This window comes from Rhinopithecus roxellana, chromosome 4, assembly GCF_007565055.1.
Source record: "Rhinopithecus roxellana isolate Shanxi Qingling chromosome 4, ASM756505v1, whole genome shotgun sequence".
Classification (NCBI taxonomy): domain Eukaryota; kingdom Metazoa; phylum Chordata; class Mammalia; order Primates; family Cercopithecidae; genus Rhinopithecus; species Rhinopithecus roxellana.
In genome coordinates, this window is record NC_044552.1 from 33048671 (window position 1) to 33068058 (window position 19388).

Below are 19388 nucleotides of genomic sequence, written 5' to 3' on the forward strand. Positions count from 1 at the left end.
CAAGTGGGGGACCATGATAGGCACGTTGCTCGTGTGATTTGCACCTGGCCCATGAGGACCCTCTACGAAAGCTAGGGGATATTACTACCATCAGGCCAATGCTGTCTCCCTTGGAACGTAGGAGCGCCAACAGCAAATCCTCCAAGTAGGATGTGTACAGGGAATGTCTGAGATGCCCTGATGGCCCGAGACAGGGTTCCCTACCCGCCTCACCCTGGCAGAGCTCTGTGAGCCCTTTACTACCAGCATCTAAAGCACGTGACAAGGATTTCTTTGTCAGAGGTGGAGCCCCCAGAGCTCTTCCTTTCCAATCTCTGGCGGGGTTACTTTTCCTCTCACCTGCCTAGTGTGACCATCCCATCCACGAATCCTGGCACTCCAACGACTGTTAGAGGAGGAAATATGGGGCAGCCAGCCATGGGAGTTGAGGTGTTTTAACAAACACCGTTCAGGACACTCAGTGATCTCTTCCCAGGAATTAGAGCATCCAACCAGCACGCCAGCAGCCACCACAGGCATGGGGCTGAACGGCCCTCTAGGGCTGCCTGAAAGCCATCTTCCCCAAGACCTTCCTGCCAGCAGTCACTGAAGGGGCTTGGGGTGGGGGTGGGGACTCTGGGAGCAGGATTTTGGGAAAAGCTCCTGTGGGTGATCTGATGCACACCTTTCAAATTCAAGGTTCTGAACACTAGGATTATGCATTTTTTTTTGCAAGCATAATATATTTCTTTTCCTTTTTTTTTCTTTTTGAGACAGGGTCTCACTGCATCACTCAGACTAGAGTGCAGTGGTGCAGATCTTGGCTCACTACAGCCTTGACCTTCTGGGTTCAAAAGAACCCAGCCTCCTGAGTAGCTGGGACTACAGGCATGTGCCACCATGCCTGGCTATGGATTTGTGGGGAGGGAAGGATGCTTTTCATGTTTTTTATAGAGATGGGGTTTCACCTTGTTGCCCAGGCTGGTCTTGAACTCCTGGCTCAAGTGATCCACCTGCCTTAGCCTCCCAAAGTGCTGGGATTACAGGCATGAACCACTGTCCCTGGCCAAGCATAGTATATTTCTACCTTGCATCTATCGGACCCCTTGCTGACACTCCTGGCTGTCTCTCTCTCTCTCTCTCTCACACACACACACACACGCACACGTACACACTCCAATGTCTTTGAAGTCAAAGGAAAAACGAGAGACAGGGCTTTCTATTCCCTGAGCGGGATATTGCTACTAGTAGAAGCTACCCAAGAGAAGAGAAAAGAGGATGGAGAAATAGCCAGGGGTTCTGAGCCTCACAACCAAGAGGAGAGCTTGTTCTCATGGAGCAGACACATGAGGGGCTCAGCACAGAGCCAGAGCAATGGCTGAGGAAGCTGAGTCCTCTTGGTTGTGTTTTTCAGATGTGCTGTGTGGAGTCCTGGAGTTTTAGCGAGAGGGCTCCGTGTGCGGAACGAGGCAGGTATACAAGGGTTGCAATTCAAATTTACCAGCCTCTAGAGGTTGGCAGGTGCCCAAGTGAATGCGTGGAGTGGGCCAGGTGCAGGGCACAAATGCTAAGCTGCCTGCATTGCCATGGCATAGTGCGGCTGCCTAGTTATTCTGCTTTTGCATTTTTAAAAATCCACGGACTAGTATTTAGAGAAGTTTTAAGTTTACAGACAATTGAGCAGATGGTACAGAGAATTCCCTTATACGCCTCTTCCCTGCCTAACAGTTTTCCTTATTATTAACATTTTGTATTAGTGTGATAAATTTGTTATAACTGATGAATGAATATTGATACATTATCATGCACTGAAGTCCATGGTTTATGCAGGGCTTCACTATTTGTGCTGTACAGCTCTGTGGATTTTGACAAATGCATGACATCATCTATGCAACATTACAATATCATACAGATCATACAGAATAGTTTCACTGCCCTAAAAATTCCCTGTGCTCCATCTAGTCATCCTTCCCTCCCTACAAGTCCATGACAATCACTGACTATTTCACTGTGTCCATAATTTTGCCTTTTCCAGAATGTTATATAGTTGGAATCACATAATATGTAGTCTTTTCATATTACCATCTTTCACTAAGCAATATGCATTGCAGGTTCATAACTTTTCATGGCCTGATAGCTCTTTATTTTTGAGATGGAGTCTTGCTCTGTCACGTAGGTTGGAGTGCAGTGGCTTGATCTCGGCTCACTGCAACCTCTGCCTCCTGGGTTCAAGTGATTCTCCTGCCTCAGCCTCCCAAGTAGCTGGGATTACAGGTGCATGCCAATACCCGTGGCTAATGTTTATATTTTTAGTAGAGGTTGGGTTTCACCATGTTGGCCAGGATGCTCTTGAACTCCTGACCCCAAGTGATCCACCCACCTTGGCCTCCCAAAGTGCTGGGATTACAGACCTGAGCCACTGTGTCTGGCCTTGATAGCTCTTTCTATTGCTGAATAATATTCCATGGTTTGATTATTCATTCAGCTTTTGGAGGACATCTTGGTGGCTTTCAGTTTTGGGCAATTACAAATAATTTATAAATAAAGTTGCTATGGACAATCGTATTCTGTTTTTTTTTGTGTGTGTGTGGACATAAGTTTTCACCTCAATTAGGTAAATAACTAAAATGCAATTGCTGGATTTTTATAGTAAGATCATATTGAGCTTTGCAATAATCCATCAAACTGTCTTCCAAAGTGGCTGCACCATTTTGCATTCCCACCAGCACTGAATGAGAGTTCCTATTGCTCCACATCCTCACCGGCATTTGGAATTGTCAGTTTATTTTGGATTTTAGCCATTCTAATATGTATGTAGTGGTATCTCATTGTTGTTTTAATTTGTATTTCCCTGTGTGACACAGGACGTTGTGTACCTTGTCATGTACTTATTTGTCATCTGTATCTCTTCTTTGGTGAAGTGGCTGTTCAGATCTTTCGGCCACTTTTAAATTGGGTTGTTTATTTTCTTATTGTTGAATTTTTAGAGTTCTTTGTATACTTTAGATACAAGTCCTTTATCAGATATATGTTTTGCAAATATTTTCTCCCAGTCTGTAGCTTCTGTTTCAATTCTTTTAAAAATATCTTTTGCAGAGTGGTGTTTTAATTTTAAATAAAGTCCAACATCAATTTTTTCTTTCATGAATCTAGATTGTCTTCCAAAACACCAAGCTAGCCAAACAAATACCAGGCTAGCCAAACAAAACACATCAAGTCAGTTATTGATCCTGGGCTCAGGGGCTCACATAGGAGCTGTGTCCTAAATCCAAAATACGAGGCAGTGAGAGGGCACTGGGTCTGGGATGGCGGTGCTATAGCCCCGGGCAGATGAGCCCAGTGGCTCCTTCCCCAGTGTGGTGTCCGGCATGCAGCAGATGCTGGAGAGATGGACTTCAAGATGGCACTATGCCAGCCACAATGGGCACAATGCTATATACCAGTTCCCACTGCTAAGTGGAGCTAAGTGTGATGCCCAGACCCATGGGGGTGCCACTGCTCTGCAGCAGGACTGCTACTGAGGGCACGCTGAAATTGCACAGCCTCTGCTTTCACATGGGTCCAAGCCCAGATTGAGAGATGATGATGGCATGACCAGTCTACATAAGGCCCCCGAGAAGGGTCATGTGGACATTTGCTCCCTCCTGTTGCAACATAGCTTAGCCCTGAAGGCCATCTGGGATGGAAGGCATGGCTAGCATGTGACCTGCTGCCCTGCAACAGTGACCTGCTGGCTAGCTGAGTTGCTACCCTCTTGTCTCAGGCTGCCCTTGAAGGGTACACAGACCAAGTTTTTAAGCCCCCACCTTGTTCAGCATCCATGCTGTGGGGCAGGAAACTGAGGCTTGAAGACCCCAGTCTGGCCACTGTGGAAGCAAGGGAGTAGGTTTGGTGGGGCTGAAAGTGTTAAGGCTTGGACAGATAATCATATCCCAAATTGGCTCATGTGAGACATCTATCTATTTGGAAAAAAGAAGTTATATTCTTACCTCATCCCATATGCAAACATATATTGTAAGATTAAAGATCTAAATATAAAAACACAAAATGATGTAGGAACTAGAAGAAAATATGGAATAGGTGACAAAAGCTGCTTCCTAGCTGAATGACCTTGGTACAAGTCATTTGACCTGTCTATTTCTCAGTTTCCTAATCTGGAAGCTGACAATGATTATAATAGGGCCTGCCTCAACGTCATTGTGGTCACTAATTGGGTAAACATTGGGAAAGCCCTCGAGAGAGTGGCACATGGCAAGCAGCCTAGGACAGGACCTGCTGCCCCACCATGCAATCAACACTTGCTGCTATACCGTGATTTCATTACTTTTAACAGTCTATAGGTAGAAAAGTGCTACTGCTTTGTTTTATTTTGCATTGCTAATGAGCACCTGTCTTCCATGAACTGCCTGCCCATGCCCATTTAAAAAATGTTGGCCAGCTGTAGTGCCTCACACCTGTAATCCCAGCACTTTGAGAGGCCGAGGTGGGAGGATCACTGAAGCCCAGGAATTCAAGACCAGCCTGGGCAACAAGGTGAGACTCTTCCTCTACAAACAATTTTTTTTAATTAGCCAGGTATGGTGGCACATGCCTGTGATCCCAGCTACTCAGGAGGCTGAGGCAGGAGGATTGCCCGAGCCCAGGAGGTTGAGGTTGCAGGGAGCCCTGATCACACTGTTGTACTCCAGCATGAGTGAGAGTCAAACCCTGTCTCAAAGAAAAAAAGTGTTTTTCATTTCATTGATCCATAGGAGTTGTTTATATTCTGCATATTGATCTTTTGTTATATATATACACACATATATATGTATCTATATACATTAAACATTTTTTTCTTTAAGTACAAAAACAAAGGCACTCCAAAAAATTAGAATACAGGCTGAAGTGCTGGCACCAACAGCCAGATTGGAGGGTCTGGGAAAGTCCAAGGAAAATCTCAACCTGGTGTTGAGGGCTCACTTGCTGGCCTTTTCATTTTAAGAAGAGTTTTTTTTCTTTTTTCTTTTTTGAGACAGAGTCTTGCTCTGTAGCCCAGGCTGGAGTGCAGTGGTGTGATCTTGGCTCACTGCAACCTCTACCTACTGGGTTCAAGCGATTCTCCTGCCTCAGCCTCCCGAGTGGCTGAGATTACAGGCACGCACCATCACATCTGGTATTTTTGTATTTTTAGTAGAGATGGGGTTTCACCATGATGGCCAAGCTGGTCTTGAACTTCTGACCTCAGGTGATCCGCCCGTCTCAGCCTCCCAAAGTGCTGGGATTATAGGCGTGAGCCTCCGCGCCTGGCCAATAGTTGTTTTTTAAGAATACTTTTTTTTTTTTTTAAAGAATAGTTTTAAATGTACAGAAAAGTTGGAAAGATAGTGCATGGAGATCCTATGTAGCCTGTACACAGCTTCCCCTATTGGGCAGTTTTACCTTAGTGTGGTGCATTTGCCACAATCACTGAACCGACACTGATACATTGTTTTTAACTAAAGGCCATACTTTATTGGACTTTTCTTAGTTTTTCTCTAAAGCCTTTTTCTGTTCCAGGCTCCCACCCAGGACACCACTTTACATCTAGGTGGTGTGTCTCCCGAGGCTCCTCTTGGCTGTGACCGAGTCTCACATTTGGTTTTTTGGGGACCTTGACAATTTGAGGTATGCTAGTCAGGTATTTTGTAGAGTGTCCTTCCACTGGGATGTGTCTGATGTTTTCCTCATTCTTTGACTGGTGTTATGGGTTTCTGAGAGGAAGGCCACAGAGGTTGAGTGACACTCTTATCACATCATATCACGGGGACTGTCTGACACCTTCTTTTTTTTTTTTTTTTTTTTTTTTTTTTTGAGATGGAGTCTCTCTCTGTCGCCCAGGCTGGAGTGCAGTGGTGCGATCTCGGCTCACTGCAACCTCTGCCTCCTGGTTTTAAGCGATTCTCCTGCCTCAGCCCCCCAAGTAGCTGGGATTACAGGCGTGTGCCACCACACCTGGCTAATTTTTGTATTTTTAGTAGAGACAGGGTTTCCCCATGTTGGCCAGGCTAGTCTCAACCTCCTGACCTCAGGTAATCCACCCACCTTGGCCTCCCAAAGTGCTGGGATTACAGGTATGAGCCACCGTGCCTGGCCCTCTGACACCTTTTTTAAAGCCCTATTTTATAGTTCCAATGTGAGGGCTCAGAACCCCTTCAAACCCAAAGGATTGCTCCTTGGTGGCAGAGATGGAGGCCACACACATACTGTCCTGGCCTCTGGCATCAGATGGACAATGGTGGGAGGCATGCATCATTGGTAATACCCCCTGGGTTGTGTGGTTAGAAACAGACAATAACATGGTTGTGGGGAAGTAGAGTCCCTGCTGGTCATCCCATCATTTAGGGAGACTGGCTCTGGGCCATCCTCATGTGTTATTGGAGGTTGCCTGAATCCTGGCTAGGATGAAGAGCTCTCCTGTGTCTCAGTAGGCTGGCTACCCACTGTCCCACTACCACTGTCCCCCAATCCCCTCTTCTCCCACGCTATGACCCTGTTCCATTCCTGCCAACCCCTTCTTCCGACTCAGGAGACAGGACCAGGGCTGGATTGTGAAACTTCTTGTCTCTTGTTACCATGGCAGTAGGTCTACTGGTTATCAGAACTAGGGACTGAAGGGGTGTGCACTCCAACTAGCTTGAAAGTCACTGTCCTGAGTATCTACGACTAATTAAAGGGTAAAACGAATTCATCCTCCTGGATCATACGGCTTATCAGGAGACATGAGAGCCATAGGAATAGGTTAAAGAGAAAGGTAGGGAGCCTTTTCTGGGAACTCTAACACCTCTGGTGAGTTCTCACCTTACCTTTTGTTAGAGAAGAGTTGGGACTGTTGATGCTGGGAGTCAGATGTCTGGAGAAACGGCTTCGTGTGATTGAGTGAGTTCACTGCTGGAGAGTTTACCTGTTGGCCCCAGAGGGAGTTTCACAGTGTTAGCTTGAATCTAATGCCATAGGAAGATGTTCTTGATGTAATTCTTTTTTTTTTTTTTGAGATGGAGTCTCGCTATGTCGCCCAGGCTGGAGTGCAGTGGCGTGGTCTCGGCTCACTGCAACCTCTGCCTCCCGAGTTCAAGCAATTCTCCTGCCTCAGCCTCCCGAGTAGCTGGGATTACAGGCACCCGCCACCACACCCAGCTAATTTTTGTATTTATAGTAGAGACGGGGTTTTGCCAGGCATGGCCAGGCTGGTCTCGAATTCCTGACCTAAGGTGATCTGCCTACCTTGGCTTCCCAAAGTGCTAGGATTACAGTCGTGAGCCACAGGGCCTGGCCTTGATGTAATTCTAAGGGGAACAAGCCAGCTATAAAAGTTAGTGTATACAACGTGTATGGCCAAAAACAAATCTAGACATGGTAATGACCATAATGATGGGCGTCAACATATTGTCTAGGGACGGTAGAATTATGGGTAATGTTTAATTTATTCTTTATGCTTTCCTGTGCTTTCCAAGTTTTCCAAGTTGAACATGTATTCCTTTTTAAAGATAGAAAAGAAATGTTTAAAATGTTATCTTCATTCTTCAAAAATACTTTCTGGTTTTGCTTCTCCTTGTCCCAAAAACCCCCTACTAAAGTCAGGAGACATCTACCGAGCACTTCGTGTAGGGGAACAGCTCTGCCATGGTGCTCTGCAAGTTGCACGACCCCACATAGGCCTCAAGAGCAAGGCATACATCACAGCTGGTCTAAGTCTTGGCAGAATGCCCTGTAACCCTCCTGGCACATGAGCCATACAGGAAGCTTGCGAGTGGTTGCTACTAGGTTATTTCCCACTTGCTTCCCTATCTTCCCAGAAGGTTGTCCTAGAAGTTTCTTGTCACCTCCCTTGTTCCGATAAGGTTTGGAGCTTTCTGCCTCTGCCCACTCAGGGTACAGCTGCAGGCTATAGAACTGCTCAGAGGCAGCATGGAATTGGCCCCTCTGTACCAGCGTATCCCACCATCCCCCTTGCTGTCATCCAGTCCCTTTTGTTTCAGTGACATCCTGTGGTGCAGAGGACACATGGAGCTGACACCCTTGCCTACTTGGGCTTTCGCTGTCTCTGTAAGTCATACACTGTCTGAATGTGTCAGCTTTGCCTGGACACTTCCCGAGTTTCACTGGATGACCCTTGTCGACCGGTCAGTGGTGGACTCCCTCGGCTGCCAGCTGGGGAAGGCCTCATTCACTGATGAACTTGCTAGGAAGGGCTCTTAACCTGGGGTCCACAGACAGAATCCAGGGGCTCTGCCAATGTGGATGGGAACCAATCACATCAGTATTTTCCCTAGCTGCTACCTGAAATTATTTCTTTCAGTGATAAATGTAGACAACAAACCACAGAAGTATTAGCAATACCTGTGACTTTGTCACCCATAGAAATCAAACATATTTTCATATCACCTGACAGTTGGTGCAGAGATCTTGAAATATTGTGTCATTTCATCATTACTTTGAAGTTATGATAAATATTGGGCCCACACCTAGATCTTATTAATTCATGCATTTTAAAAGTGGTACCCATATTACTAGACCATAACTCAGAATATTTTGATAACCGTATTTCATTCTAACTAGTTTTCTTTGTTATATCATGTATTTAATTTTATCCAAATATTCTTCTCTGTTGTCCTGCCACATGGCCACTTGGTATCACACTGGTTATTGCTTGGCTACGTCCTTGGCAAATCATCTTCTCTGGCTCTCAGCTTTCTTGTCCTTAAAATGAAGAGATCAGCCTGTGAGATAATCACTAAGCGTTCTGCCAGCCAGACAAGTGATCTGACAGTGCGTATTTTGGCACTTCCGCTGTGCCACAACTGAAGCATTCCATGAGGAAAACTGAAACTGGGATTTTGTGCTTACACTTATGGACAGGTTATTTCAGCCTTCATCAAACAGAAAACTTCTAAGAATTTGTCTAGAAAATATGCAAAAAATTATCTACGCATTATGTTTTGAGTAAAAAACTAGAAACCACCTAAATATTCAACAATAGGAGATTAAAATATATTTATGTGATGGAACAGAAATATCCATAAAAACAACCCTGTAGGATAATAACATGAAAAAATAGCTATGCTATACAATTAATTTTTTTGTTTGTTTGTTTGTTTGTTTTTGAGACGGAGTCTCGCTCTGTCTCCCAGGCTGGAGAGCAGTGGCACGATCTTGGTTCACTGCAAGCTCCGCCTCCCGGGTTCACGCCATTCTCCTGCCTCAGCCTCCCAAGTAGCTGGGACTACAGGCGCCCACCACCTCGCCCAGCTAGTTTTTTGTATTTTTAGTAGAGACGGGGTTTCACCACGTTAGCCAGGATGGTCTCAATCTCCCAACCTCGTGATCTGCCTGCCTCGTCCTCCCAAAGTGCTGGGATTACAGGTGTGAGCCACCACGCCTGGCCTACAATTAATTTTTTAAAAGCCATTTGCAATACTCAAACAGCTATATGATTTATTATTATTATTATTGTTTTGAGACAGGGCCTTGCTCAGTCACCCAGGTCAGAGTGCAGTGGGTCTATCACTGCTCACTGCAGCCTTGACCTCCCAGGCTCAAGCACTCTGCCCATGTCAGACTCCCAGGTAGCTGAGACTATAGGCACATACTACCATGCCTGGCTAATTATTTTTATGTTCATTTTGGTAGAGACAGGGTCTTGTCATGTTACCCAGGCTGGTCTTGAACTCCTGGGCTCAAGTGATCCTCCTGCTGCAGCCTTCCAAACTGCTGGGATTACAGGCATGAGCCACCGTGCCCAGCCTGATTCTATTTGTATAAAAACATATGGATATATATGCATAGAAATCAAGGTAAAAGAATATAATCAAACATGTTAATATCAATTACATTTAAGTAGGGAAATTATGATTTTTACTTTCTTTGTGTTGTTCTGCATAGTAAAATTTCTGTAATTCATATTCACATATATATGACTGTGATAAGAAAAACAACAAATGTTGTCAGTAGGAAATCACTGGAGAATATCAAACAAAGCATTGGAGGCAAACCCACTGATTTTTGGGAGCTGCGTCTTTTATCCCTAATTTTTCCATTAATCAGGCAGAATTTTAGGCATGAGAGCAAGGAAACAACGAACCCCTGACCTTCCGTCATCCTTGTTACTACAGTGAGCGCCTGCTTCATGAGCAGGAGCTGAGAACATGGGGGCCTGTGGGCCAAAGCCCCCACTGTGTCTCTTGACAGCCCCAATGGGGCTGCATGACTGGCCCCTCCCCAGCTTCTCTGATGTTCCCCAGGCCATACCTGCAGGTTGGTGGCCTCCTCTGCCCACCAGACTTCAAACTCTTTCTGTAGCTTCACCTTGGCTTTGTCCATGAGCAGCTGCAAGTGCTCGATCTCCACCTTCAGGGCTTTCAGGCGAGTGAACATTGTTTTATACCTGCAGTGGAATTGGGGAAGAGTCAGTGCACTGCTGTCTTAAAAGCATGGCATAGAACGGGGTTTGTAAATGAATCCTGTGCCTCAGAATCCTGGCAGAGCTGCCCTGGTGCTCAGGGACTGGGACCCTATAGGAGCTTCGGAGGCCAGGCTACGGCACCAGGGTTTGAGTCCATCACAGAGAAGCAGAGAGAGACATTTTGGTCCAGTAGGCCCATGGGAATCTGTGTGTGAGATGAATGACCTCTCCTCCAAGAATGAGAACTGCCATTTGCTGAGCACTTACTAAAGCATAAGCATTGCTGCAGGCACTCAACATATATAAGCTCATGTAATCCTCCTCACAACCCTATGGAGGAGATGCTATGATTATCACCTCTATTTGACAGATTCAGAACCTGAGACAGGTATGAAGAGGTTATATAACTTGCTTTATGGGACAGAGATAACTGAGGAGCCAGGATCTGAACCCAGGTGGTCTGGTTCTAGAACCAGTCTTAACTGCTTCACCATTCTACTGGCTCACCTTCATGCTGAGGACCAAAAGTAACACTGTGCTTATGAATGCACACATATATTGGTTTTGGGAATGCTAGAATGAATCAGAAATTGTCCAACAACAAACAGTCCAATAGACAGGCCGAAGATGTAAGTTGGCCTCTAAGATGACACTGAGATTGGAAATGAGGGCCAAGGGGACCAGATGAGGTGGAGTAAAGATACAAGAAGAATGGGTTGGAGGCTGGGTGCAGTGGCTCACGCCTGTAATTCCAGCACTTTGGGAGGCCGAGGTGGGTGGATCACCTGAGGTCAGGAGTTCGAGACCAGCCTGAGCCTACATGGTGAAACCCTGTCTCTATTAAAAACACAAAGTTAGGCTGGTGTGGTGGGTGGCGCATGCCTGTAATCCCAGCTACTCTGGAGGCTGAGGCAGGAGAATTGCTTGAACCCGGGAGGTGGAGGTTGCAGTGAGCTGAGATCGCAGCACTGCACTACAGCCTGGGAAACAAAGTGAGACTCCATTTCACAAAAAAAAAAAAAAAAAAAAAAAAAAAAAAAAAAGAATGGGTTGGAAAGAAACTGAGGAAAATGAACAAAGCGAGGGAGAAGAGAAGGTGGACGACTGGGGAGGGCCCCAAGGGAGTGGAGAGTGACAGCAGCGTGTGGGCTCAGGTAGTCAGGGCTTTCTGTAGGAAGACACCTGCACATCTGCTAGGAGCCACCTGAAGACCAGCACCTGGAACTTTGATCTCCTAGGTGTGGGTAGCGGGGCAGGGGAGGTGCATGCCAGGTCAGCTGAGGGTTGGGGTGAGGAAGGGAGTGTGCTGCAGTGACACCACCAGCTCCTTGAGGCAGGAAAGGTGACTTTAGTCTCTCCAGAGCCTACCCATGGCATGGGGAGATAGCACACATGTGCTAAATGCATCAGTGAATGAATGGATGCAGCTTGATCAGCATGTGGAGCAAGATTCGGTGACCACGCTGTATATCAGGAATGGCTACATGTCTGTTTATGCTTGAGGCTCCTCACTCTGTAAGTGAAGTCGTTTGGAGACCCCAAATGCCTGCAGCTGCGTGAGAGTATGACGTTCTCAGGACTCGGAGGGAAGTGGGCTTCAGCCACAGGCATGCGGAAGACCACTGTGGTCATACTTCTTCGCTCCCATAGGTGGCAGCAGTGGACAAGCCCAGCTGCTTCCCCAGCCTGGCTTGGCTTGTTCTACATTCTACCCTCACACTGCCTGGGGTCTTGCCTTTCACACCTGCCTGCTCAAAGGCAGCCCCTCCTCCTCCTGCTATTCTAGGATCCAGCTGCTGGACCCACGTCCCTGAGTAGCTGCAGGCTTGGGCAGCTCCAGGATGACACTGAGACCCTGGGAGGCTGGGCTCGGGCTGTGTGTGGCTAAAAGGAAGGGCACCTTCTCTTTTCTTCCTCCAGTTGTGATCGCAGCTTCTCCTCCTGCTGGTCTGGCATCAGAGGCACCGCCATGTTTTCCGAGATTCCTGTAGAAGGAACATGCCGATGGGATGGTGAGAAAGAAAGGTAAAAGGAAAAGTGTGATATCTGGGCAGATGACAGACTTCAAGGGCACCCCAGGAAGAAGGGGGCCCCTGTGAGTTCCTTCTGGGGCCTCTTGGTGGCAACCTCTGCTCAGCTGAAAGCCCTGAGAGGAGCGGCTTCCAGGGTTATTGTCCCTCTGCTGTCCCTCCCACTGCCAACATCTGTCATTGGAAGGGAATTCTCCCTCTACTAATCCTTTCACTCTTGAGCTCATTCATTTCCTGTTGAGTCTCCAGGGAAGATGCAAAATAGCATTTCCCCATCCTGTGATAAAGAGCCCTTCAGGACTGGGCACGGTGGCTCATGCCTGTAATTCTAGCACTTTGGGAGGCCTAGGCAGGCAGGTCGCCTGAGGTTAGGAGTTCGAGACCGGCCTGGCCAACATGGTCAAACCCCATCTCTACTCAAAATTCAAAAATTAGCTGGGCGTGGTGGCAGGTGCCTATAATCCCAGCTACTCTGGAGGCTGAGGCAGGGTAATCGCTTGAACCCAGGAGGTGGAGGTTGCAGTGAGCCAAGATCGCACCATTACACTCCAGCTTGGGTAACAAGAGAGGAACTCCATAAGAAAAAAAAAAAAAAAGCCCTTCACAAACAAGGAAACCTCTCTAAACCATCTGACATCTTCCTCTGCACAAGTGGAGTGCTGAATTTCCAGCCTCAGAATCGTGTCTCCTGTTTTTCACTCCCTCTGCAGCAGTGGTTCTCAAGCCTGACGAACTCAGGCCATGTTAATTCACAACCAGGGTTGAGCCCAAGCCTTGGTGACGGGACCATGACGGGGCCGGGGGAGGGCTGAGGACGTCAGCAGGTATCAGCTGCTGCGCGTGTCTGCGTCCCGCTGATGCCAACCTCTGTCTTCCCCCACGTGACCGCCACTGGTTGCCTGCTCTGGCTAGTGTGCTCATCTGAAGCCGGCTCTCTCCTAGCCCAGAGTATGGGGACTTTTTATTCTCCTAGGAGTCTCTTCATGGTTGCCCTGCTTTTCTGAGCTCCATAGACAACATCTTAGAAATCACACAGGCCTGCTTTTTACTCCATGTAGGGGAGACTCAGCTATGGTCCACATGCTTCCAGACATGCTCAGACTGAATCCTTATAGTATTTATTTGCAATAAGTATTATTACTCCCATTTTACAGATAAGGACATTGAGGTTCAAAGAGGGTAAACTGCCCAAGCTAGGTGGCTAACTTCAGGAAACTTGGATTCAAAAATCCCTTCTATAACATTTCTGACAGAGGGTCATCTGCTTTCTGCTCAAATACTTCCAGGGATGAGGAGCTCACTACTTGGCAGGATAGCACATTTCATGGTGGACAGCTCTGTTTCCTCCTACTTTTGAGCCAAGACATTTCCCACTAACTTCTTTTCACCTCTACTTTGGCTCTTTGGAGCAGCATAGCATATTTTTCTTCTTAATCCGATGGTCCCTTAAATATCTGAACAACAACATCAAAATACCACATGTGTCTGGAACTTTTTTTTTTTTAAGACGGATTCTTGCACTGTCACCAGGCTAGAGTACAGGGCGCGATCTCCACTCACTGCAACCTCTGCCTCCCAGGTTCAAGCGATTCTCCTGCCTCGGCTTCCTGAGTAGCTGGGACTACAGGTGTGCACCACCACACCCAGCTAATTTTTGTATTTTTAGTAGAAATGGGGTTTTACCATGTTGGCCAGGATGGTCTTGATCTCTTGACCTCATGATCCACCTGCCTCGGGCTCCTAAAGTGCTGTGATTACAGGCGTGAGCCACTGCGCCCAACCCCCCTTTTTTCTTAGACTGACTCCTGCTCAATCTCTCCCCTGAAGTTTCAGCGACCTGGTTACTTTCCCATTTATCTTAAGTATGAAGCCTAGGTCTGGACATAATACTTCCATAGGTCTGAAAGGTACAGAGTAGAGTAGGGCTCCTCTTACATTTTAAAAATTTAAGCTCTATATTTTTGTAGCAGATGAATGACTAACAATGACCATTTATTGGGGACTTCCTGTGTGCTAAGTTCTGCCAAATTCTACTAGGCACTGTCGAGGCCCTCTGTGCACCCTATTGCTGATTCTCAAAACAACCCTTCAAGGGTGGCATTGCCATCTTGTTTCAACTAGATTCTTAGTCTCAGAGAGGGCCGTGGATAACCCAAGGTCACACAGCTGCTAAATAGCAGAGCTGGGGCGTGAACCCACTTGTTTTTTTCTGATTCCAAGGAGCTAAATGTTTCTACCAGACAGCCTCCCCAACACTGTTTGTGATTTTTAGCAGCTCTGTCATGGTTGGCCCCTATTAAGCTTGTGGTCAGTTTTAAAACTTGCATGTTTTTTTAATAAGTGATTTTGTCAAAAAGCATTCTGTTTCAGTGTGACTGTCCTTTTGATCCTGAAGGTACCACTTCACGTTTATTGGCAGCCCAGCCTGCTGGGGGTCCTTATTCTGTCACGCCATTATCCTTCCCCTTTGACTCCCTTACCCATTTGTTACCGGTGTCTTTTATGTCATTAGCTTATTGATAACTATGCTAACTGGATCATGGTTCTGTCTGTCATCTTCCAGGTGCCAGTGACTCCGTTTTCCCTGTGTCAATTGCCAACTTTAAATTGACAAGGGAGAGCAAGTGTCTTATTTCATTATCTAAACACAGGAAAGGCAGATACCATCGACATCCCACCTGAAGTCCACACTGTCATCTGTGTTCGTGCAATTTACTGGCTCAGATGAGGCAGCCCGCCTGTCCACATCACCCTCAGCCCCCAAGTCTCAGGCACAGGAAGCCCTCAAGGGCAGAGATTGGGGTCCTCCTGCTCTGAGCGTCTTCCCCCAGTGCTGTGTTCAGACTCCATGTATAGGGTGCACTCAGTGCCTCGCATGTTTGCTGGTCTTGTCTTCTTTGAAAGTCGTCAGACAGGATAAACTGAAGGAAGTATCTTAACATGAAACTGACAACGGCAGGCCTTTCAATGGACAAATTATTTCCTTTTTAAAAAGTTTCAGAAATGGGCCCAGGTATCTTCCAGCCTGCTAAAAAAGTAACACTGTGAATCTCCTTCCTCCTTTTAACACTTTTGTCCCCACCCCAAGGGCACCCCTGAGAAATTCAATGAAGCCCCCCTCTGCTGTGACTGGCTAGACGTCCTGCTGCAAGCCCAGCATGTGAGAGGCTGCTGGAGGCAGGTGGAGGAAGAGCTGCTGGACTCACACAGGGCCATCTCACCCGGCCAGAAGAGGCGGTCTCCAGGGCTTCGTGAACAGACAGCAGAAGGTAGGAGGGCCAGCTGGGCCGGCCTGCTCTTCCGTATAAAGGCTGCGGTCACCCCGTGTGAACGCAGAGCCCCTCTGTAGGAGGCAGGCTCTTGCCTTGCCCCATGGCTGGTTGTCTTTTCCTTGGGCATCTTGCAGGTTCCCCCGCAGGTCACAGAGTCTCAGGTGCCCTGGAAGTGTGTGGGGTGTTCAGGAGCCTTAGGCAAGGAGCACATTCTGAATGCCCCTGACACAAACATGGAATGATAACATCAGCGCCATCTGAGGAGTCACTGGAGCCCAGTCCCCGCGCAACACCACTTTCATTCTCACCACCCCAGCTGGCAGACATGATCACCTCTGCTTCAGTCCGGAAGACCAAGGCTTAGGGTGACTAGGTGGCTTGTGCGATGCCACAAAGCTACCAAACAGCGCCAGGCTTTGGATCCAAGTCTAGTCACTCATCTGCTTATTTAACAAATGTTTATCGAGCATTGACTATGTGTCTGCCCCTGTTCTAGGGGGATTTCAGTGGGGAAGACAAGACACTAAAACAACAAATAATTGAGTCTGCAGCATCATGACGGGGATCGGAAGGTGCTATGAGGAAAGACAAAGCGGGGTAAAAAGACAGGATGACAGGGTGGAGGGCTGCCATGCTAGGTAGGGGGGTGAGGGTCTCTAAGCGGGGGGACATTTGAACAGTGGCCTGAATGGAGGGAGGGAACAGGCATGCAGAAATCGGGGCGCAGAGTGTACAACAGTAAGTGCAAAGGGCCTGAGGTGTGAGCCTGCTTGCTGCATCTGACAACAATGAGAAGGCCAGGGCACCTGAGCGGTTGGTAAGGGAAATCGTGGTGGGACCTGAAGTCGGTGAAGAAACTGAGACCAGAACCTGGCGGATCTTGTGAGCCACGGTAAGGACACTGGCTTTGAGAGAGGTGGGAGGCTGGAGTATTTTGAGGAGAGGAATAGGCTCGATCTATTCCTTTGAAAGTTTTGAGTGTTTTTGTTTTTTGTGTTCTTTTGCTGATCAAGACAAAGCTACTCCAAACTGAACAACAGTTAATGTGGAGGTGGCGCCAGGAAGCTGGGAGTCTGTTGAAAGGGTCTGGGAAAGAAAGCTGGGGCAAAGGACCTTGAGAAGCCAGAATGAGGGCACAGCACACCCCATGACACAAACTACCCACGTTGTCATGACAACCAAATGGGCCTGCTGCCCGAAGTGATGTTTGCTTGGTGCAATGCATTGCAGCCTCACCAGGAGACAGCCTCTGGCTGCTTCTGATGTGTTCTGAGGCTTGGCTCATCAGTAACCTCTGAAGAGAAATAGGGGCTGGGAACTCAAAGGGAACCAAACAAAAGCGACTGAGCAAGAACAGAAGAAAAGGGAGTAGCTACAAAGGGCATTTGAGTTTTATAGGTCTCCATCCCCACGGGGACTCTGGCCAGGGACAGAACCTCCCACCACCTGACAGGAGGCACAGGGAGCCCTCCTTCCAAGGACAGGATTCTGGCTGGGACAGCAGCACAGGAGGTCACAGTCCCGAGTGGCCTGTGAGGTCACACTGTTCATCTGCGGGGAGGCAGCTGCCTCCAAAGCAGTACAAAAGCAAGAGAAGGGTTTCACTCAGTGGCTGTAGGTCTGAATGGCACACAAGGAAGAAGCCCTGAGCAGTCAAACAGTAACTGAAGCTTCGAGTTGGGAGGATGCACAGTCCCAGGCTGACCTTATCTCTGAAGTCACGGGTGTTTTGGAATTAGCCATGCAAGGACCAGAGGGGCTCTTGCTGGGAAGGGCCAGCCAAGATGTGGACCCCCTCCTTCCTGACATAATTTCTACTGGAAAGTTCTCTGCAACTCCTTGTCCCACTTCCCCATGCCCTCCTCTCGAATGCTGTCTCTCCCATGCAGTTATCTGATGTTTGAAATGTGCAGAATCGTTTCTTTGGTTCAGTGGTTCTCAACTGGGGGTGCACATCAGAATCACTTAAGGAGCTTGTAAAAGCACACAGACAGCTGGGCCCTACTCCAGACCTACTGAGTTAAAATTTGTCGGTAGGGTCCCCTGGTGATTCCGAGGCTCACCCCTTGTTAAGAAACACTGCTTATGGCTTCAAGCCCAGTTTTAATGCAAGTACTCCGTGCAGAAGTTACTGAGAATACAGGCCCTGCAGACGTTTAGATAGGATGGTGTGTGGGAGCTAGCATGTCCCCTACATGCCTGCCTGCTTTCTAGACCTTTGGGAGCCACTGTGATAAAAGTAAAAAGGGCTTCAGGGGTTTGCAACCAGGAAAACACACTCTCTGTAAGGTTGAAACTCCCTGCATCTGGCCCTTGTAGGTGCTTGATAAAATCTGAATAACGATAACCATCGCACAGCTGCTACATGGGTTAGGAACGTCATATGTATTGTCTTGTATAATCTACAACTCCCACTCTAGGTGGGGAAACTGAGCTCTGATAGAGGAAGTAATCTGCCCAGGAATTACTGGCGCTGCTAGTAAGCAGAGCTAGGGGGAGAACTGGCTCTGTCTGATTTCAAAGCTGGTGCCCTTTCCTCTGTAAGTGATTCCAATAATGAAGGAAGCCACAGGGCAGATTATTGAAGTCTGTATTGACTCATCGTTGGTATTTGAAGGTGTTGCTCTTTTCCATGAATGTCTTTCAGATCTGGGTTGGGGCTGAGAGAAAGTCTTAGTGTCTTCCCCTGGTGCTGGCCTGTGATGTCTGACCTTTAATAACCGAAATCCATGACCTGTGCCCCAATCCCACATGGCATTTGCAGCTTGCCTGCTGGGTGTGAAGAGCTATCTACCTGCGCTCCAGGGTCAGCCCACAGAATACCCACAGCCGGCCTATTCCATGCCCTTGGCTGGACTAGGAATCTTAAAGAGGATGATGTTGAAATTTCCGACCATTCACCAAAGCCAAAAGGGGCCCTCTGGGCTTCTGTAGAGCAAAGGCTGTGGGGCCCACATGGCTGTTGCCTAGCCAGTGCCCTGCGTGGGAAGGGGCGGTGAGTTATGTGGCTCTACCATGGCAGACAAGACATCAGAGCCAGGAGGCACTCCAGCTGGTCGTCTTGGCCATCCAACTATCCAATTAATGATTCATTTGCTGAATACCCACTCTGGGCCTCCTTGGGGCTCAGCTGTCTCACAACCATAGATCACTTCAGCCTCACCTTGTTTGAGAAGTCAAAGTGTCTATTCTTATGGAGATTGATGGTGTTCATAGCTCAATTACCACAATGGTCAGCAGCTCAGAGGCAGATTCTGGCTTCCCAATCAGACCACTGCCTGTTTAAAGGCTCAAATTTATTATCAGCTGGAGCCGTCACATGCCGACGGGTGCTCAGTGCTGCCATCCATCCTGGTGTTGATTTTGTAATACCTTAGCGGCCCTAGGCATGCCCAGATTTGAGGGTGTGCTGAATGACCCTGCGATACATGGCTGTGCCCGATAATTTCTTGGGCACACTCACCCACACCGCCACAGGCCCTGCGCTCACTGCCACTGCCTTCCCTTCAGGAAGAGCACGGCACTCTGTGAGAAGATAAATGGCTGTACTTTAGTACAATCAGGAACGTGCCAGATGCCTGCTTGTAGCAAAACCCAGGCCCTGACAGTCCCCTCATAGAAGGCCGTCCACCATCTCTTCCTGCGTGAATAATCTTCCCTGCTATGAGTGTGGGCCTCTGCCCAAAGTTG

General features: G+C 47.8%; 1 protein-coding gene across 3 annotated transcripts in view; it reads right to left on the bottom strand.

The window, feature by feature from the left end:
• The window catches only part of KIF6 (kinesin family member 6), a 385185-nt gene that overhangs the window by 15048 nt on the left and 350749 nt on the right, over positions 1-19388 (bottom strand). For all 3 annotated transcript variants that reach the window (XM_010389731.2, XM_010389732.2, XM_010389733.2), the window contains 3 exons: positions 12297-12381; positions 10243-10378; positions 6801-6898 (listed from right to left, as the gene is read on the bottom strand). In XM_010389731.2, the coding sequence (XP_010388033.2) occupies positions 6801-6898; positions 10243-10378; positions 12297-12381 (319 nt within the window). The remainder of the gene's footprint in view (positions 1-6800; positions 6899-10242; positions 10379-12296; positions 12382-19388) is intronic.